The following is a 21577-nucleotide window of genomic DNA, read 5'->3' as shown; positions in this document are numbered from 1 at the left end:
CTGGGTCAAGGGGAGGAGTGTGGGGGTGGGGGTGGGGCCTATAGAGTAAAGCAATCATCCCGAGTCGGCACACTGCTTCTAAACGCCTTTCATAGTGTGTTATCACCACCACTTCCATCTCTCAGGCTGTTTTCCAAGTTCCAGGGTTGCCCTACAGTAAGTGAACGCTTGCGTATAAAACATGCATTAGTACACCGGTGTTGGTGCTCACACTTTAGCCTCCCCTTCCACTTGCAGAAATGTATTCAGGGGTTCACTGGTTCATTGGGACCTTTTGAGGCGTTGTGGGGTGTACTATCACCGGGGTGGGCAAAGCAGGCCTGCTGGGAGAAACAGATGAGTTCTAGGTTGCAAGACTTTTCAGGGCCTTTAGTTAGCGAATGTGCATTGCAACTCCAAGGTTGGGGGTGGGCGTGGGGTGGGGGTGGTCAAGAGCAGTGGCCCTCAAACTCCTTGGCCAAAGAAATCTTTCTGAGAGCGCCTGAAGGAGTTGTGAGACACACGGAGCTGCCCCACGGGTCATCGGTAAGGAGCTGTGCGGTCCTCGCTGCACTGAAGAAACCAAGACCTTCTCGTGAGAAAGCTCGCTCCCTGCACTCTCGAGACGTAAAGAAAACCGATTCCAGCTCTTCCATTAGTCCCGTCAGGAAGGCTGGCCGGGGGAGGGTGTGTTAGTCCAGGGAGGCTAGAGAAACAAATCCAGGGACATGCATATGTGTATATGAAAGAGCTTTATACACACGAGCAGTTGAATATTGAGAAAACATCCCAGCCCAATCCAGATCAAGTCCATAAGTCCAATATTAGCCCACATACCCGGTACCTATCTATAAATTCCTCTTCAGACTCACAAAACACATGCAATGATGCCGAGTGCAGGAAGATCACAGGCCAGTGGGTGGGAAGTCTTGTGGATCCAGTGGTGCTGTAAGCATCTCAGCATTGGCAGGGCTGTCCACATGGTTCCTTTAGCTCCGAAACTCTGACTGCCTAGCTTCATGTGGCTTCTCAGAAATATCTCGCAAGGACTGAGCAGAGTCTCCTGCCTCCAAGGTGGAAATACAGAAGTTCCCAGAATCCTCAGGAGGCCATGCCCACACAGAGGCCTCATTGGCAATGACCCAATTGACAGACTAGACTCCACCCCTTCACCCTCAATCCTCTCAAGTCCCAAATTGACACCAGATTACGTAACTACCACAGTGGGCATTCTGATAATCTATTCTCTCGCACGCTCTCTCTCTCTCTCTCTCTTCCCCAGGTGTCAGACAGGCTAGGAATCCTCACCCACCTGTATCGGGACTTTGATAAAGGCCGGTTTGCTGGATTTTGCCAGAAAATTGCAGAAGGTACCAGAGGCGAGGCGGGGCAGGGTCTTATGGGGCTTTGCGCCCTGGAGGCCTCCCCAGTTGGAGGGTTTGGATGGGAGCCGGAAGCCACACTCCTGAGCATTGCCCTTGGTGCCATGGCCCTGGGGCGGAGCTGTCATTCTGTTACACCCAAAGAAGTAAGGGGTCCTGGAGAAGTTCCGAGAATTGTTTGTTGGGAGTCAGGACAAGCAGAACGCAGGGGTTGCTGGCCTGCATGTTGCTCCCTCTGCACCATCAGGGCCATACTCACCCTTGTTTGGGATGGCTACCACCTAGGGGCCCTCCCCACCAGGGCCTGCTCTGCCCCTTCTGCGGCATAGTGAGCAGTGGGGGGCTGGGGGAGACTCACAGTGCAGCCGCTCAGGCTGGGTCCCTCCAGGAACTCCCAGAACTGAGGGGTCCTGAGGACAGACCCTCAGTAACAGTGCCAGCTGGAGAACAAGCCAGGGGGCAGTGCACCCTTCTCATGAGGGTCCCCAGTGCCTGGCATGAGGCCCTGGAGGGTGGCTTCCCTGGGGGCTTGCTGGTCTCCTGCAGGGAAGCCTCCACTCAGAGCCAGGGGCTGGCCCTGGCAGGGGTGTGGTTTCTGGTTAGCCAGGAGTGCTGTTGGCAACAGAGCCAGAAGCTCCCTGGGTGCCGGCCAGGCCCCTCACCTGCCTCTCTCCCTCCCACCCCAGGGGCCCAGCAGGGAGACGCCCTCTCCAGGTACATCTTCAGGAAAGCTGGGGAAATGCTGGGCAGACACGTGGTGGCTGTGCTGCCTGTGATCCACCCGGTAGGTGGCGGTGGGGGTGGGAGGTGCTGGGCGGGCTTTGGTCCTTTCCCATGAGGGACAGGACTGAGGCTACTAACCCTGGGCCATCGAATGCTAGTGTAAATGAACCGAGAATAGGAGAAAAAATCGGTAGAAAGGCTACCGCATTAAAAAGTTCTGGGTCCAGCGGCTCCCCTGTGGGTGGCCCTGGCCTATATTCAGTGCAGGACCCAGAGCCCTAGTCTTACACGCTGCCCACGCCGCAGCTCCTTCTTTCCTGTTCCTGTCCACCCCGCCCTCCTCTTTCCTTCCTCCACGTTGTTTCCTGTCCCCTTTCCCATTCTCTTCCTTCCCCAGTATTTTTGATCCCCCCCGACTTTCTTCTCCTTTTCCCTTCCCTTGAGCCTTCCTTGGGAGCCCTGGTAGCACATCAGGTTAAATGTTGGACTGCCACCTGTGAGGCTCCTCCACAGGAGAACGAGGCTATCTGCTTCCCGCAAGACTGACGGCCTTGGAACCCCAATGGAGCCGTTCTAGTCTGTCCCCAGGGGCTACGAGTCTGAATCCGCCCGCTAGCAGTGCGTTCTCACGTTTGTTCGAGCCCACCTTCTGGGTCCTGGCTCAGGGGACAGTACCTGGGATGCGACAGTGGGCTGGTCTCCAGGAACTCCTGGAGAAGTCGGCACTCAGTGTCCATCATGTGCCCTCCGCCCAGGTCTTGTTCCAAGGGGAGACCGGCCTCCCCATCCTGTGCGTAGGCTCTGTGTGGAAGAGCTGGGAGCTGCTGAAGGAAGGTGAGTCTGGGTGGAGGCGGCAGAGAGGAAAGGAGGACTGGGAGATGGGGTTGGGAAGGAGGTAGCCCTGGAAGGCCTGCCTGCCCAGGGAGAGCTTGGAGCTGGGCAGGAGGCCCTGCTCCCAGCAAGAGGCTGGAGCCCGAGGGTATGGACTAATGGCCAAGGCTCTCGGCCTTCCATGTGTGAGTACTCAATCGCACAGCGCCCCCCACCCCAGCTTCCAGACTCTTGAAAAGCTGATCTTTTCCAAACGATTTATTAAATAGAACCTCTTAAAAAAATGTTAAAAGACCTCTCTTACAACCCGTCTCTGACCAATGTGATGACCTGTGATCATGAGTCCTTAGTCCTGGCAGGGAGTCTAGGGCCACTGATCCAGGATCTGCACTGGCGGGGGCTCCACCAGTTGCTTCTGGGACTCCTGTGCCCTGGTGCACCCTGTGTTAGGGAGTTGGCATGGGGCCCCTCCAGGACCACAAGAGGGCCCGGGGCCCAGACCTCCTCTCTCCCTTGCCTCTGGGCTCCACTCACCTCTGTCTTCTGCATCTCTCCTCAGGTTTCCTTTCGGTGCTGACCCGGGGCCGAGAGAGCCAGGCTCAGACCTCTTTCTCCGGCTTCACGCTGATGAAGCTGAGACATTCCTCGGCCCTGGGCGGGGCCAGCCTCGGGGCCAGGCACATCGGGCACCAGCTCCCCATGGACTACAACGTCAATGCCATGGCCTTCCACTCCCACAACTTCTCTTAGGGGGCTCAGGGCTAGGACCCCAGTCCATCCAAGCCCAGTGGACTGTGGAGTGTGGGAAGGGAGGTTGTCTCCCATTTTCTTTTCAAAGGAACACAAAAGGAAATAAGTGCCCCAGTGGGACAGCGTCACCCAGCCCACTTCCTGTGCACATCCTCAGGGCGCTGGCCTGGCAACCCAGGGCTTAGAATAGCCTGGGCCCAGGCCTTCAAGCCCCTCCCCAAGGGCGGGGCCTGTGGCTGCAGCACAGGAGCAGCCCCACTATCTGGGCTCCCCTGTCCCCACAGCCCCCTACTGTACGGCTGCCCACCAATCCGCGTTCTTGATTTTCTGCTGTCGGAGTTTTCCTTGCCCAACCTTGTCCAGTAGAACTTCGTGGAAAATGTCACGGGGAATCGCTAGGGGATTGGGCCCCCCTCTCCTGTGGTGATGTCAGGGACCATCAACACACCCCCTTTCCTGATTTGAAACCAGGCAGTATTCTCTTGCTCTGTTCACACAACTGCCTCTTGTACAGAATCCATGTAGATTCCTCACAAGCACAACGAAGTGTTCAGGAATTCCCCTTCTTCTCAAGGTTATCCATAGTTTGGGATAATTGGAAATGAGGGTGGAGGGTGCATTTCCAATTTGAACCTGACTTGGTGAGCAGTGAACTGCCCATCTGGAAGCTTATTAACTGCATGAATTCTTGAAAGATGATAAAAGATTACTGAGATCAAAGGCAACCAATTAGGCATAACTGATCTAGGTGGCCTACCTATTCCTGGCTACTGCCAGCCTGGCTTTGGCTAAAGCATGCCACGATGTGTGGCACCAGGAACAATGGTCTGGGCACCAGCATCTGACTAAGAGGCTCAGAGCTTCCTATTCTGCCTGTACTTTGTGGTGGACTGAAGACCAGCCTGGTCCATGCCGACTATACACTCCTGGCAGGCTGGGTCATGCCCCAGAGACTAGTTTTTACACTCCTTAAACTCAGATTTGTGTGCCCTGTCCCAAGACTAAATCCCTATGTGGATTTAGTGTAGGCCCAAGGTGGGAAGGGGAGTTTCCATTTCTACTAAGTCCTATGGGTAATTGTGGTAGGGGTTGCTTCGAGTAGAGATGAACGCCTCAAGGGAGTCTTGTGTGTTACTTACCCTCTCCCCTCACACATTCATCCTGAACAGAATGGCAATAACTCTTAGCCCATCATGCTCAGCCCAGGAAGTCAGACGGTTGAGCAACAAAAACTTGAAGTCCCTGCTGAAGGGACAGTCAACCACCTACACTTCCATTTATCACCGGAACCAGGCACGTGCAGTCAAAAAGTACCTTTATTGCATAATCTGTAGTAATACTGCTTGTTTGAATTCAAATAAATAGATTTGGAGAAATGGCACTGGCTTTCTACTCCCGTAGCTTTTAGTTTTGGAAACCCAGAGGCAGTTCTGCCCTGTCCTATATAGTTCATACGTCAGAATCAACTTGATGACAGTGTGTTTGGTTTGGGTTTTTTGGAAGGCAGGATCAAGCCATGACCTTAAAAAGTGGAACTTACAAATGCCAAAGACAATTAATCCTCAAGATCCAGCCATTATGCTTCTTAATCATCCATCGTCAAGGTCGAATTCGAAAGCAGTTTGGGAGCTGAGTAAGGAACACATCTTGATGGGTCTCACACTGGAAAACAAGGCATCACCCCGGACCTCGTTCCGAAGCAGCTTGTTCTCCAGTTCTTGAGGCTGAGAGAGCAGCTGAGGTACAGAAGGCCTTAAGTGATGTTAATGAGTTTTAACCTATTTTCCGTCCCCCAATGAAATAGTTTATGTATACAATCATCTCTGATCGCACACGGCCCTGTGACGTGGCGGCCACTGGACTTCCCAAGAACAGCACTGGCGGATCTGTACCATTCACTCAGCACAAACACATCGGAGGTCTGCTGGGTGTGATAGGTGCTCTAAGGACTAAAATGCTCACCGATTGAGTTGGTGAAAATTCATGGAACTGCTTTTCTGTGAAATATTCAATGAAAAGTTACATAAACATGAATAAATCATATCTCAAAAGATGCGATTCTAAAAGTAAGTAATAGTTTGTTACAATAGAGACCTTCGGTACAAAAACATCCGAATGTGAAGCTATTATTTCTCAACATCTACATTTCTGAAGATGGCATTTCCATCTCTCCCAAAGAATTCTGCACTCAATTTACACCATGTCAGAACAGAAATTTTGGCATTGTCGAGGGATCCAAATTATGTTCCTTTCCAATGCTCTGAGTTTTCACAACGAAAAAGCCTTTTGCACGTGAGTGTGAGCACAGGCACGCACGTACACACACACCTGTTTGACCGAATGACCCAATCTTAAGAAAAAGATCACCACAGTGAGCAAATGTGTTTTATTCTCATTTTATTGAGACTTTGAACAGCTGCCATTTGGTTTATATAGCAAAAAAATAAAACTTTTTCCATTTTTGATATATTTTGAAAATTATTTCAAATGTAAAGGCCTGTTCCTCCTCCAAAGTCGTGCTAATAACTGCCAGGTAACACTTGAGCAGGAAAAGAATGGCAGCAGCTTTAGTGACACAGAGATCCAGACCCGGGTGAGGCCCTGCTGGTGGCACAGAGCTGCCACCACAAGCTCCGCTCCCTTCTGCTACCTGCATGGAGATGTGCTGCTGCATTTAGGGTTGATTGCCCCATCCAGCCTGGAGGAGGGAACAAATCCAAGGGAACAGGAAGGTTTGTTTCTTGTCCATTGAAGCACATGCTCATACTTATTAAATGACTTATCGGTTGCTTCAAAAAGTCCGGATGTGTAGACGGCACAAACATGCCTTATAAAAAAGCAAAATCATAAAAGTTTCTGCATCAGTTCAAGCTCCTCAAACTGAGCTTCCAGAAGAGGAAAGGCTGGTTCCGAGGCAGCTGTTTCTCCTAGCTCTCTTCTGCGGGCTGCCTCCAAACGTAAAGACTTCCTTGCTGGCAAACTGAAAAGAACAAACTACCGACCTAAATTACAATGTGGATGGACTTCAAAAACACTATGCTAAGTGGAAGAAGTCAGGCAAAAGAGATTACATGTATGGTTTTGTCCACAAAATACAAATTTACAGACGGTACATTAGTGACTGGCTGGGGCTGGAGGTGGAACCTGAATGAGTATAAATGGGCAGAGTGCCTTTATGGTGGGGTGGTGGGAGGTGGTGTAGAACCAGAGTGTTTGAAAATGTTCAGAAACCGAGTTATGGTGATAGCTGCATTACAGCAAGGTCACCAAAATCACTGAATGGTACACTTGGAATGGACGAATTCTATATGTAAAATATACCTCAAGAAAGCGGTCTTGGAAAAAAAAAAAAAAAAAAGACTTCCTGCCTTCCAAGCCACCTGCATGAAGCGGTCAAGCATTTCCGAGAGCTCAGTCAACAGGACAGAATTATCACTGAGTTGTGGGTTTACAAAGTGAAAATGTTAATATGATCTTGGTATTTTTGTTTTCTTTTTAGTATTATTTTTTTAAGCAAAAGGAAAGCAGAATTGGGGGGGGAAAGCTCAGTGTTGAAGACTTAGAAATGAAGACTCCGAGTAACTAACACAATCTAAGGGCAGAAATAAAGAGGTGTGCTGCCTTTCTCTCCCGTGCCCTGGAGGTGGGTCTCTTGGCTGAGAGCACGCAGAGATGAGTATGCGGCTGGCCTCTTCCTGTCGCCCCTCAACAACTCCGACTGGCTGTGAACAGCAGTGGGTGCTGGCCAGGACTCAGGTCTTCTGTGTCCCGGTCAGCAATAATGGCTGAAAGTTGGGAGTACAGAGGGAGAAGTACAGAGGGAGGAGTAAAAGCCAAGGGATAGGAACAAAACCTTTCCACCATGGTGACTCACCAAGAATGACAGTCGCCACCACAGGGCTACAGAGCCGTGGCTATGAACGTACTCCCTGCGCTGCACAGGACGGAGGGACTAGCACAATCCTGGGCTACATGGTCAAGAAGCGATGAGATGGCTCTCCTGGGGGCGCTGAGGGAAGAGGCAGGAGAGCCAAACCAGGGCTGGTTCTCCTTTCTCTCCACCCACTTCTCAAAGCGACAGGGTTGGCTGGCATTGTCTCAGCGAAGAGTGGCTAGGCGTACACAGGCTTCTCTGAGAGAGGGACATCCCAAGTCTTGATTACATTTGCTAGGTGGGTCTCTCAACAATGTCTCGGGCAGGAGCCATTTCCCTGCACAGTGTCTGCAGCAGCACTCCTCCCCAAGACCCAGGCGGGCCGTTCCCTTTGGCTTTGTCACACAACTTTCCTCTCTGACATGTGCCACTACTTGCCAGCATATTCAACCAACCAACTCTCTCAGCCTCTCCGAAATCAATCAAAGCTCTGACATTATAGCAATACAGAAGCTTCTTCGTATTTCATGAAAAAAAAAACCCAAAACAAACCACTTTTATTTTAAGACAGGTAACACTGGCAGCTGACAAAGACCCAGCGGTTTCTGCTTTGGAAGTGAAAGGCGCTGCAATGGTCCGGCCCTGTCCTGGGCTGGCTTCTGGTTGCGCTCTCTGGCCCTCAGGAGCTCACTGTGGCAATCGGATGCTGCTTCGAGGGTCCAGCCCTTCAGTGCCACAGCCTGGGATGCCTCCATGCATCATCCGTCTGTCTGCTGTAGTTAAGTTAAAAAGGCCGGAAGAAATGGGAAAGGCATTTCTAGCCTCCACCTCTTGAAAAGAAAGAGGTGAAATAATTTCTATCTTGAAGATTGTGCCAACTAATCATAATAATCTAAAACCAATCACTTATTAACTATACCGCGACCAGCCAGACCTGGCCACTATTACGACAGCTCCGTTTCTATACCAATCCTCAAACTTCTCCTTGCCAAAAAAAAACCCAAAAAACCGTTTGAATGTAGTGGTTTGAATTCCACAGGAAAACCATCACTCATAAATCAATAGCTGTCTCAACACTAACATGCAAAGGTGTTGAGCCCAACCTGCACTTGGAACCTCTCCCATGAGGAAAAGTCAGACGCACTGAGGCGCCCAGTCTCTCCTTGGTGAAAGGTCAACAAATCTCAAACACATTTTAGGCTAAGAAATTGACAAATGCAAATTATCGCGGAGTCTGATCTGGGTAGTAATCCTGCTCTCAACCCACAACGCAGAACAGGTGGAGAAGAGTTGGGCTACAAGAATGAACCACGTTTTGCACAAGTCCTACCCCTTAGAAGTGTCTCACTTACTTCTGAAGGATCCAGGACCTGGTGAAGGACATCACGCACCCAGCTGCCCAGCCTACCCTGCTGACGGTGAGTGGCCTCCTCCGGGGGAAGAGACACCAGACTGGATCCCTGCCAGACTGCCAGCTGGGGCGGCCACAGAACCTGCTGCACTCACAATGGACACCCCCACAGCCTGAGAAGGTACAGCCTGTCAGCACATTGCCAGCAGTATTCAGAATTCTGCGGATGAGCAGCCTCATAAAGACTGAGGGAGGAAAAGCAGCCCAAGAGAGAGAGGCCTCTATGTCTGCGCTTCTATTAGAGGAGGGGATGATGTCGTTCATTAGCAATTTTCTCTGAAAGAGAGGTAAGGTTCCACCGTTCTCTTGAGGTAGATGCTTGAGGAATCAATGTGTTTGTCTGGGAATACAAGCTCCCCAAGCTAGTCTCCTATGATATATGACCTTACAAGTCATGACGGTACCTTAAAGATTCAAATGAGGAAAAGATTCATACTTTACATATGACATCAACTTGTGGCTGTCCAAAAAATCAACAAGGAAACCCATAAGAAAACCAAGTTTTGTTTTTTTTAGCTTTCAGTTAGCCCCAGTCCTTTCCTTCCAACCTCCGTCTCACACCCACATGCCAAATTTACAAAAGACTTCAAGTTGTGTGGCCATTCCCTTTTAGGCTTGCCACACAGTGCCGTTACCAGCCACACACCACAGTTACCCTCGAGCTCCTGCAAGTCCCAGGACAGCCCGGACTAGACCCGATCTCTTGCAGACATGACTCTACCACCTATATCCTGGTTGCACAGAGGCAGCTCCTAGTAGCCAGTTTAGTTCCTTATGAGTACACCAACAACCACCCCAGGGAGTTCCAGGCAGGAAAGACAAATGGAACGCACCCAGAGACCTTGACTAACAAGCTTGCAAAGCAGGAAACATGGGGACTACAAAGAAGAATCATAGTTGAATCTATCGTGACAATGACAGGCCTTGTGATTCTTTGTCGAGGCTTTTGGAGTTCGTCTGCATGCCTCTACAGCGTGAGGAGAAGGTCTCAAACTGTCAACTGAACTTCTTGCAATGTCCTGAAATAGTTACTTGTAAAAAACGCATAAAACTTTTCTGAGGGAATGAAGATACCAAGGGGACCAAGGGTTTAGGGCACTGGGAAAAACCTAAATTGCACAAAATAAAATTAAGAACAAGTAACAGGTTCAAGGTGATGGCCAACACAGCTCGCTTCTCAGACAGCTTTCGTAATGATGTCTTTTTGTAACCAAGTGGAGTAAGGGTGGAGCAGCCAGGAGACCGGTGTACAGACGCTCTGAAAGATGAGGTGGCCTAGTGCTCTTTACCCTATAAATGATGCATCTGATGGGAGTTTAAACAAAGGCTTACAGGTAGGACAACAGTAATTGATGATTCCAGTGACCACCACCATCACAGCCCTTGCCTCTGATTTACAACTGTGACCAACCATGGGAGCTCTACATAAATGAGGACTTTAAGACTGTGTTTCCTTAGACAGGGGTGCAAGGCGAGGAGTGGGCTTGACAGGCTCCTGGTGGTCTCAGTTCCTCGTGTCTAGGGCATGGCAGCTGTGCGACGCATATTGCTTTGCCCATCTTTTCTTTCCATCCCGCTTAGCAAACGTCCCGAGCAGTTCTCCAGGTGGTCGTGGTCCTTCGAAGTATACAGCAAGGTGAGCAGGCATTTCTCAAACACCCAGCTTTTCTTGGTCAGCTTATTTGTTTAAACACACATAGCAGATATTCCATGAAGGGAGGGGAAATGATGGCAATTTCCTTAACTCAAAAGAATTAAATATATAAAAAATAAAGGAAACTGCTCCCCATGAAAGGCAGTAGAACAAAAGAGCAATCCTCGCAGGCTCGCAGGCTCCGTCGAAGCACATTAGTTACTCAAGTCATGGAGTTAAAACACTGTCCCCTGCCCCTATGAACACCCCTCCCCGCCCACCCGTCTTCAGCTCCTCCTTTTTGTGCAGCACAGTCCCCAGCTTTGGGGACATACAGGTCCTTCTTAAGTTTTGTGTCAGTTCAGTACTTCACTCCTGGAATAAACTCCTTGGCATCTGGGTTCAGGTTACTTTTGCTCTGAAAGAACAATCAAGAGATCATAAATCCCAAAGGAAGTTGTACATTAGGTCATTTATTGTACTTTCTCCCTGCTTCCAGTATCTTCCCTTCAGCCTCAGGGAGAGAGAGAGAAGATTCTCTGCCCATCGGGCGGTACGGCACTCACAGGCAGAGTTCCTTCCTCACAAAGGCTCCTTACTTTTGACTCCTGTTCCTTCAGGAGGCTTACAAATTCTCCTCGGAGGCCTGTAAGTTTAACTCCACAAAAAATCTTTCAATTCACTGAGTACCTTACCCTAATGAAAGTCAAGAGTATTCCATCAAACCAGTTTGGTCGCCACCATCCCTATATTTCATTCACCTGTCTGTACTCACCTTTTTGTCTATATACGCTCATGTAAACATCCAAACTGCAGGGCACAAACTTTCAGAACAGGTGTTGTGTGAGGACACAACAAATATGGAAGAAGAAAGCTAACCTAGCATGCCTTCCCAGTGGATAAGGGGCTCTCAGGAGTTCGTTTCCTTTCTAGCTCAGCAGACAACTTTTATAACATTTAAAACTCTATTAAATATAGATTTGGGAGTTAGTAAAAGGGGATGACAGCAGCAAGCGGTCCTTTGAAACCAAACCTCTTCAGTGTTCCCATTTGTATTCTTAATCCCAGTTCCACTTGTATGCGGAACCGTAGATGGATGGCACTTACCAAAATGTCTTCAGATTCATGACTGTCGCCAACTGAAAGACTATTTAACTGCTGCTGCAACTGCCCCATGACCTGAGGCAGGTCTCGTGATGGAATGAACCAGTCCTGTTCTTCCTCATCCAGCATCTCCTGGAAGCAACGGTCCAAGAAGTCCTGCTCCTGCAGCTCTTCCTCCACCTGGCGAGAAAGGGGAGGAGCTCAGATGGACTGTCCCAGTGAGACACACCCCTTCCAAGTTTTCCCCCCACCTTTCTCCTGAGGTTATTACTCGGCAATTAGGAATGATCTTGTATAATATCTACTAAGAATACAGATGCTTTTTTTCTAATGATTGATCAGAGAAAATTGTTTTGATTTTCATAACCAAATTCTATCAACAATAAGACTGAGGAATAGGTAGGTCTTCCAGGTCTCTAATATACAATACAGATATTTTCCACTCACCTAGCACTTGGGAAAATCATGAGAGAAATTCTTTTCTTGATTTTAAGAAGCATCATTCCTAAATTTCCCATTTTATGAATTTTTTTTAATAACTACTTTATTTGTAGAATAATGGGGCTGGGGAGGTACAGATAATTGTTTTGGCTTCAAAACCAATTTCCAAAATCACTCGGTAAGAAAAGTGAATAATGTCCCACCTGAAGCCATTCACTCTTTATTTTACAAATAACTGTAGGCAGAGGCTTATGGGCCCAGGCTCCTTTATAAAAAGGTTTGTCTTTTATGACAAGTACACTTCCACAACTTTTTTTTTTTTTTACATTTGAAAGTCTTTTTAAGAATCCACAGGAGTTGTTACCCTTCTGCATTCAGTTTTTCCAAAAGCACTTTTTTGGAGGAGTTTGTGTTCTGGATTCTTCTTCTTTTCTTTTCAGAAGCAGAAGATGGTTTTTTATCTTGTTTTTTTTTCTCTTTTTCTTCAGACAGCTAAGAGGATTGGGGCCACTGACTTTTTTGTGCTTTCTCCTCCTCTGCTCAGGCTTCTTTGCTAGCCCCTGTTCTCCTTTGAGTTCCTGGATGCTCTGCTTCTCATGCCCGGAGACAAGCTGACCTGCCTCAACCGCTTTAACGAAGGCAATGGTTTTAGGAGAAGGTTTGTCCAGAACTATCGTGTTCTATATAATGAACAGGAGAGGAATTCCAGGCCTTTTGATTTTCACTGACAAATTTTGATCCAACCATGGAAAGCAGGCATTCGGATCCACTCACTGCATTCTTGAAATGGGGACAATGTCGAACTTGGCATTTCTATGCAATCAATTTTGCCCATATAATTCCTTTCCCAGCGTTTCTAACACCTTTAGCACACACCTGGTGGTACACAGCTGCGTCTCGGCCATGAGGTAGCGGGGCAGCTGCTCCCACAGTTGGATGCGGCCCCGCAGCGCCGCCTGACAGAAGGTGCCATTGAGCAACAGCTGGTAGGGCTCGCGAACTCCGAAATTGATGTGGAAGAAGCCGAGATGCTTCTTGGTGTGTTTCTGCCTCGTGATCTTCATGTCTGGCCTCCCGGACCAAGCCCACCGGATCAGGAAGCGGCCATTTTATGAATGATTAAAAAAGCCTGTGACCATGTAACTAGCTCAATACATGGATAACCCACTGTGACCAAGTTGTTTCCAACTCATAGTAACCTAGGATTTCCAAGACTGTAAATCTGTGTGAAAACAGACAGCTTTACCTCTGAGTGGCTAATGGGTCTGAACCACTGACTTGGTGGTTATCAGCCCAACCACATCCCTCAGCACCTCCAGGACTCTTTCCCGATTAAAGAAAGAGCTCATGCTCAGCTTCCAGCGCCCACAGTTCTGATAACGTGGACCCCATGGAAAAAATAACTTTCAGAATCTTAGAAAGAATTGAAAAATCCTTTTTGGCATACCAGATAATGACAACTAGATGTAGTATTCTTTCAAAACAAGAAATATATAACTATTGAAACAGCTCTACATCTCCTAAAATCACTGCCATTAGGTTGACTCGGACTCATAGTGGCCCTATAGGACAGAGGAAAACAGGCCCTATGGATTGCCAAGGAACAGACAGTCTCGTCTTTCTCCCATGGAGCTGCTGGTGGGTTTGAACTGCTGACCTCAGGGTTAACAGCCCACCTCGTAACCCACACCACCACCAGTTCCTCACTGCATTGCCTTAAATGAAAACAACCTATGCCTAAAATGTTTTGTGCTCCTTCACACATGTACTGATGACTCTTAGTAGAGAACATGATTATAGGAATATGGTTCAGTCTGCAGATTTAGTGTGACTTAGGGCAGGCTTCTTGCTTCCTCATTTGCCCTCCTCACACCTACCTGGTGGCAGTGTCACAGCTAACTAGCACCACCACCAGAGGAGAGGTCAAGCAAACGACACTCACTCAGTGATGGCTGACCATGCTGAACATAAGCAATATCCCTAAACTGTACACGTGAAGAGTATTGAAATGTCAAATATTTTGTTACATATATATTTGCTATAGCTTAAAGAAATTATCCAAAATAAATGCCTCATAAGTTCTGATGAAGAGTCACTGGCAGCAAGGTTTAAGGACAGTGTATTTGAAAGTCATGAAATACTTAAAATAAAAAATAAGTTTCCAAGTCACATGATTTAACATGAATGTTCAAGATCTTCCCTTTCTCCAAGAGCAAACAGCTTACTTACTCCCTTACTAAATCTGTGTTCAAATAAAAATAAATTCCATCTGTTTAATGTTGATAATGGGTTCAGTTACATGGTCAATGTAACTGAAAACACTAGATTGAACACCTGAAAGAATGCTGGGCTGGCAAATGTTGTCCTATAGCAGGACTTCAAAACATTCATAGAAAGATGGAATTACAAGATAATGGACCTTTCCCAAGGACTTTTTGAAGCCCCCTCAGGTATTTTTTTATAACAGCAAAATATTAATTCTTGCTCAATGCTACAACTGATGAAGACAGTAACCTGGGCCATGGGTGTAACTAAAGTCATGGGCTATATGCTATTCAAAGTAAGGCATTTTGGGTAGGAACTGTGGTCGAGCCCCTAAGCTTGTTTTCTTAGTTTTCCAAAGCATCAACCAGGCCAGGTGGGATGTAGGCACCAGGTGGTATTGCGGGGTGTGCACTGGGCTGCTAAATGCAGAACCAGCCACTGGAATCCACAAGCCAGGCCTTAGGACAAAGAGGAGGGTTCCCACCCCAGTGAAGAAATACGTCTCAGGCACCGCCCACAGGGACAGTTCTACCCTCTCCTGTTGGGCTGCTGTGCGTCAGAATTGACTGGATGACAGTGTGTCTGGAGTTTGGTATGGGGACATGGCATAAGACTATTCATCAATGGACTGTTACTAACCCTTTCCAGGTGCCTAAGTATCTCTCACGGGTGTAGCTGATAAATACCCCGGGTGGAAGAATCCACTGTGGAACTGGAATGCTTATGAGAGAGGGGCTGTTAACATGACAGCTGTAAGAAACCCACTGCGGACTGCGTTGAAGCAGCCCAGCCTGGCCCTACCTAATGCATTCCTCCGTCTGGATTTACAGCCTGCAGCCCTTGGGTTCCCTCTTGGGAGTGCCAGGTCGGCTGGCCACACACAGCTGCTCTTTCTCAGAAGTCAGCCCGCATCAGATTAAAGCAACCTCACTTCACGTGTCAAACTGCCACTCCTTAGCCCTTCACAGAATTCCCATGAGAACATTTCAAAAAGAGAGGACAAACCAGAGATTTATGTTCTAGGAACAGAGCTTAATTTTATCTGACCAGCAAAACTTTTATGTAGCTTATTTCTGTGAGCTCTTAATCTTATCATGAATCTTACCAATTCTTATCTTCAAAATATATAGAAAAGGGAAATATTATCATCCAGATAGAACTCTCTTCAATAAGTTTTGAGTTTAGAGTTTTGCCATAATAAAAGTTTGGGAAAAAGGAGGAGAAGAAACTATGATGTTTGACTCTACCATTCAGTGTTCATCTTCCAGTCATTTATCGCCATCATTCCTTGGGGCACACTTTAATTCACATAAGGGTGGACATACAGTATAGGGACTATTGTATCTTCAGCCAGAAAACACTCTTTAAAAAATGCACACTCATTTACAGGATCTGAAGTAGAGAAAAATAAAAATAAAAACAATTTCAAAACTCTGCCAGCATCCTGCCACCTTTCTTCCTCAGCTTCTGAAAGTGTGGTCAATGCCGTAAAATTACTGCCCAGCCACAAGGAGGCCAAGAGGTGCCCTCTTGCTCTATGCCTCCACGAGCTAGGATAATTCTTCAGCTGTGAAGAGTAAGCAAGGGATGCTGCAGGTAGCAGTAGGACCGGCAGACCTGCCCCATCGGGTTCCCCTGGCTGTCATCTTTACAGAAGCAGACAGCCTCATCTGTCTCCCATGGAGCGGCTCCTGGGCTAAACTGCCAACTTTTCAGTTAGCAGCCAACCACTTAATCCCTGTGCCACCAGGGCTGTGTCACCAGGGCTCCTTTGGGGAGTGTCCAAGCCAAAGTCAAATGCAACCTCAACTCCCCGCCAGCGATCAATTCCGATTCACAGAGTACAACTGCCTGTGGGTTCCCAAGGCTTTAGGTCCTTACAGGAACAGAAAGCCTCATCTTTCTCGCATGGAGTGTCTAGTAGATTTGAACTGCTTAACTGTGGCTAGAAGTTCAGTGCATAACCCACTATGCTACCAGGCCTCCTTTTTAAATGTTTAAATAAATGGGGAAAATGCATTTTTTTTTTTTTTTTAAGATATCAAAGTTTATTAGTGGTTACTTGGGTCAGTATGCAGAAAGTGGGAGGTGGGGGGTGATGGGAAAACTACATGGATCATGGAGTGTTAACTTGCAAACAGACTCTTATAATTGCTGCCAATAAGGCTTAAACCTGTAAATAACTGAACAGGCAAAAGTTGTGTGATAGATATACAAAGGGGCTTCAAAAAGTTTGTGGGAAACTTCCATTATTTCCAAATTTATTTGTCGTCATCACTGGGGCTATTTCTTGCTGCTAATTTCTTTGCTGGCCTGCTCGTCCACCTGCATGTCCAGGACCAGGGCCTTCTTGAGAGCTTGCAGGACTGAGAGGTCACTGGGACGCATGGCTACAGTGGGTTCTGCTTTGTTCTCAATTTTCTCCAGGTCGCAGTCTGCCTGCTTGGTCATCTCAGGAGAGCTTTAAGTCAGGTTGACCTTGCTTTGAGCTAAAGAGGTGCAAGGAGTCTCAGGGAGAAGGCACCGCTGGGTGCACCGACTACACACAGCACAGGCTGCGGGCGCTTTCTGATGCCGTACCTGGTGCACAGTAAGTGGGACCTCGCTATGGAATGCATTCCTAAGGACTCTGTAGCAAGTGTTCCTCACTGTGATTCTCAAGCCGTATAGACCTTTGTATGATCTTATATTAGCTTTCTAGCTTACTTTTTGCTAGATAGGAACATTTTTTAATATGATTTTTTCCCCTAAGTATAGCTGTGACCGTCTCTATCATTTCTAGAGAGTAGTTTATTAAGGTTTTTTTGTTTCTAATTATCTATGACCAGTCAATATAGTCTACAATTTGTGCCTTACAGTAATTTGAGATTTTTTTTTTTTTTTGGAGATTTGTAAAAATTTCTATAATGACAAAGTATTATAAATGCTTCTCGGATAGTAAAGTAATAATTGGTTTGCCATTCATAGAATGCAGAGTTTGGTACACATATGTGTCAATTAAATCAAGACCACACATACTCTAGTCATATGCTTTACTTACTGAAATGATCTAAGCAGCTAGTTCAGTAATTATCTGGCTCAATCATAGTTGTGAATGAATAACTATATGTTAAGGTCTTCTATCAGTGTTTGAGTCAGGGAGAATAATAACAGTATCGTCTTAGTTTGATGTGTTGTAAATTGTTTCTGAAGTATTTTATCAGTAAGTCAGAAGATAATGTGTCAGGGTATCTAACCAGAAACTAAACCTACTGCCATCGAATTGATTCCAATTCATTGCAACCTTACGTAGGGCTTCCAAAGCTATAACCTTTATGGAAGCAAATAATCTCAACTTTCTCCCACAGAGTGGCTGGTGCTAGCTAGAATTTTCTTAAATTTTACAGCAGATAGCAATTTAATCATTTTTTCCCCAAAGTCCGAGACATTGATTATGTTCTCCCAGGGTGAGGCCGACCCTTCTCACTGTTCTTTTCCAAATGATTTTACCGCCAGTGAAAATAAGCGCTTTAACCCTCACCTCTTCATCTAACCTTAGGAGTGGCCCCTGACTACTTGATCCCACACAGATCATTCTTTCAAAGAGTACAATGCTCCAGGTAAGCATTCTTTGCTACTTATGCTGAACTGCTATTTGGTTCAAAGATGACTCTGGGAGACAGTTAAAGTTTAAAGACAGCAGAGATGTCTTTCTTGTTCATACAAAGTTTACTGTGGTTCTAGATGCCTCTGTGGCACTATCCTGGTTAGGGCTCACCTAGGTTTAGGTCTTTTTTTCTAAGATAATTTTCTCGGGGGCCCTTATAGCAATCCAAACATCAAGCATATTTGTACATACATTACCATCATTATTTTCTACACATTTACTTTCTATTTGAATCCTTAGTATCAGCTCCTTTTTCCCCTTCCTCCCCTCTCCCACCCTCATGACCCCTTGATAAATTATAAACTATTATTATTTTCATATCTTATGCCGACTGCTGTCTCCCCACACCCCCACCCCCACCCCCATTTCTGTTGTTTGCCCCCTGGGGCAGGTGGTGGTTATGTGTCGATCATTGCAATTGGTTTCCCCTTCCTCTCCTCACTTTCCCCCACCCTCCTGGTAGCCCTACTCCCATTTCTGCTCCTGAGGGGTTTATCTGACCTGGATTCCATGTGTAGAGAGCTCTTATCTGTAATTAATTTCTTTCTCATTAAGATCCAACTCAAGATGTATAGTATGCATGAAAAATCCGCTATTAATGGGATTGGTGGTGACAGGTAAAAACTACAGTTCAACATAAGGGAGGGAGGATTGATAGTCAAATCCTAGATTCCTAAACCCTGCTGCTCAACCAGATTAGGAACAAAGGCTTCTCTGAAATAGTCAGTCCTCTGACTTGAATATCATACAGCAGTTTCAAAGTAAAGTTGCCAAGCTAGTATTACCTGTTAAAATTAGGGTTGGGGGAATTTGTGCAAACACCTACTTATCTCTTTATCAACCCTACATATAAGACAGAGCAGAACTGCTTCATAGGGTGTCTGAAGCTGCAAATCTTCACAGAGCAGTCTGTCTTATCTTTCTTCTGTACAGTAGTTGGGTCTGTATCATAGACTTTTTGGTTAGCAGCCTAATGCTTAACTCATTCTTAAAACCTGATATTTATAACATTCCTTGAAGCTGCCAAGGATAAAGCTGTCAGAGCTTCTCTGGTTCTATGCATTTTTAAGTGGGAGAAAGATGAGACTGTCTCCTCCCCAAGAGTTACAGTCTCGGAAACCTAAAGGGACAGTTCTACCTTTTCCTATAGGGTTGCTATGAGTCAGAATTGACTCGGTGGCAAGTATATATGGATTTTTAAACTCTCAACTTTCTCTCTGTTTTTTGGCCTCCTCCCCAACCCTTCTCTCACCCCCACCCCACCCCCCCATCCCTGGCCACCAATTTTGCAATCCTGGTGTTCCAATATTTTCCCTTGCATTCCGAGTATGCTAAATGCCAATCTACACTCACAGCTCAGGTTCTGGTTCTCACCAACAAAAGGCTAGTCACTGGGGCCAGGGGGATGTTATTTGTCAAAGTTAGTTCAAATTGTGTATGCTTCCAACAATTTATTTTTCATTCAAAGGCTAGATCAAGGCAAGGGGAAATAGGTAGGGAAACACAAAAGCCAAACACACCCTGGAGTGCATGGAGAGCTTGATTTGCTGTAAACCCCAGGAAACTCCTAGAGTGGCTCCCCTAGAGAAATACAGTAAACAAGCATGCCCCAAAGGAGCCAAGAGCCAGGCCCTTCTGCATCAGTCACTCCGTCACATGGCTTGTACCCGAGAACGCCTATCACAGTGTGGGACACACGCTATTTGGTTAGACAGGGGCTCATCGCGTCACAATCTTCACTTGCATCCTCTTCTCATCAGTATAGCAGACACAGAATATTCTCTTCCTTAAAAGAACTGTCAATGTCACTTCTCTTACCAGCTGAAGATGGTTCTTGGAGAGTTCAGATGAGACCTCTGCCTTTTGGGGTACAATTCACTCTTAATGGTCAGTATTAAGAAAGTAGTACAGCTGTTGAGTTACAGGCATCATTTGCCTTTCAGGTCTCTCTTTTACCTGTCTATTGAAATCCTCCTCATTCTCCATCCACATGTACTCTGCAAATGGGTTTTCCTTCTCATCATGCAGATTCATCCCCTGGTCCTCTTTGGATTGTACCTTGGGCGATGTATTGGCCACACTGGATCCATTCATCATGAAAGAACCTAAACAGGAGAGAAAGAAAAAGGATAAAATTAATACAAAGATCACGGGAATATTGCATTCTAACATCCAGTTTTTCCCAAAGCTTCTTAAGTCCCAGGCTGACGATTTTAATTGTAGTCATAAAAACTCATCTTTACTTCATTCTTTACTTTGTCCATTTTTCTACCATGGTATAAATTGTTTTTGTGCTTGTGTGCCCTGTCAGTTCCAACCTACAATGACCCATGTGTGATACAAATAGCCTATAACGTATAAAACCAACCATCTCCCAGGGGCCTCCAAGCCCACAATTAGGGATCACGGTCATTGCTCAGATGGTCTCAAAGAAAAGAGGGCCATCTTCATGCCGTGAAAGCCAATGTAAATGGTTCTCCTGGGCTAGCCTTGCTGGTGCTTCTGATTCCTTCTTCCCTTCCCTCTATCCCATGGACATGTCTACCTTCTGCCTTTCCACCACTGTTCTTCAGAAATACATAATTTACAGTCTAGACTTCACAGGTTCACAGAGGAAGAGGGTTTTTGCTCAAGGATAAAATATACCTAATATCTCATCCACATTTGATTTAGATAATTCAGAAGATGAGATTTTTTTCTCCTGAAGTTCAAGACTTTGGGTATGAAATGATGGAGTTATTATTATTTTATATCATTTAATCGGGGGCTCATACAACTCTTTTCACAATCCATACATACATCCATTGTGTCAAGCACTTTTACACATTTGTTTCGCTCATCATTCTCAATGGAGTGTTTTATAAGGTCATGTATACTTAGAGGACAAAGGGTAGGATGTTATGGATTGAACTGTGTCCCCCCCATATTGCTGTAAATCTTAACCTTGATATCTATGACTATAACCCCCTATGGGAATGCATTTTGTTATGCTAATGAAGTAGGTTTAATATAGAGATAATAAGAACAGATTAAGCAAGCAGAGATGGGGGGATGTTAGATGGCAAGCCACTTGGAAAGTTCCAATAAGTCAAGAAACAGAAGCTAAAGAGACAACTTTCCCTCAAAGCCAACAAAGAAAGAAAGCTTTCCTCTAGTATATACAAACTTACTTAGTCTACGACACCCTTTGCAGGGGGCAGTATCATGCACTTTGGGAAACTGCTTTAGAGACCTAGACCTGACTTAGTTTACACACTGGGATACAACCAGCAAAGGTGGTATTTCAAAACCACCAGCCACTCCCGCAGAAGACAGATGAGCCTTTCTACTCCTGTAAAGTGTTACAATTTAAAAAAAAAAGTGTTACAATCTCAGAAACCCACAGGGGCTACCTGTTTACTGTCCTAGATGGTCGCTGTAAGTCAGAACTGACTTGATGGCAGTGAATAGCTTCCTAAACAGTGAGGAAATAACTGTTAAACCAAAACAAAAGACAACCCCCAAATACTATTTTCTATGAAAACTGGCACTTAGAATA

The 21577-nt window shown here is 46.4% G+C and overlaps 2 protein-coding genes and 1 pseudogene across 3 annotated transcripts in view; 1 reads left to right on the top strand and 2 right to left on the bottom strand.

The window, feature by feature from the left end:
• Positions 1–5046, top strand: part of NAGK (N-acetylglucosamine kinase) — a 10189-nt gene extending 5143 nt beyond the window's left edge. For both annotated transcript variants that reach the window (XM_030884612.2, XM_045286926.1), the window contains exons 6-9: positions 1262–1349; positions 2048–2145; positions 2840–2918; positions 3475–5046. In XM_030884612.2, the coding sequence (XP_030740472.1) occupies positions 1262–1349; positions 2048–2145; positions 2840–2918; positions 3475–3665 (456 nt within the window). In that variant the 3' untranslated portion in view covers positions 3666–5046. The remainder of the gene's footprint in view (positions 1–1261; positions 1350–2047; positions 2146–2839; positions 2919–3474) is intronic.
• A 5823-nt stretch (positions 5047–10869) lies between these two features.
• PAIP2B (poly(A) binding protein interacting protein 2B) overlaps positions 10870–21577 on the bottom strand; it is a 33288-nt gene continuing 22580 nt past the window's right edge. Inside the window, exons 2-4 of the mRNA XM_004696078.2 lie at positions 19996–20144; positions 11691–11867; positions 10870–11001 (exon numbers count right to left, since the gene is read on the bottom strand). Of these exons, the coding sequence (XP_004696135.1) occupies positions 10945–11001; positions 11691–11867; positions 19996–20136 (375 nt within the window). The 5' untranslated portion in view covers positions 20137–20144 and the 3' untranslated portion in view covers positions 10870–10944. The remainder of the gene's footprint in view (positions 11002–11690; positions 11868–19995; positions 20145–21577) is intronic.
• On the bottom strand, positions 12489–13192 carry LOC101659658 (annotated as a pseudogene).

The sequence above is a fragment of the Echinops telfairi genome, unplaced genomic scaffold (assembly GCF_000313985.2).
Source record: "Echinops telfairi isolate 266 unplaced genomic scaffold, ASM31398v2 ScPeMD7_9;HRSCAF=40, whole genome shotgun sequence".
Classification (NCBI taxonomy): domain Eukaryota; kingdom Metazoa; phylum Chordata; class Mammalia; order Afrosoricida; family Tenrecidae; genus Echinops; species Echinops telfairi.
This window is presented reverse-complemented; position numbering and strand designations above follow the sequence as displayed.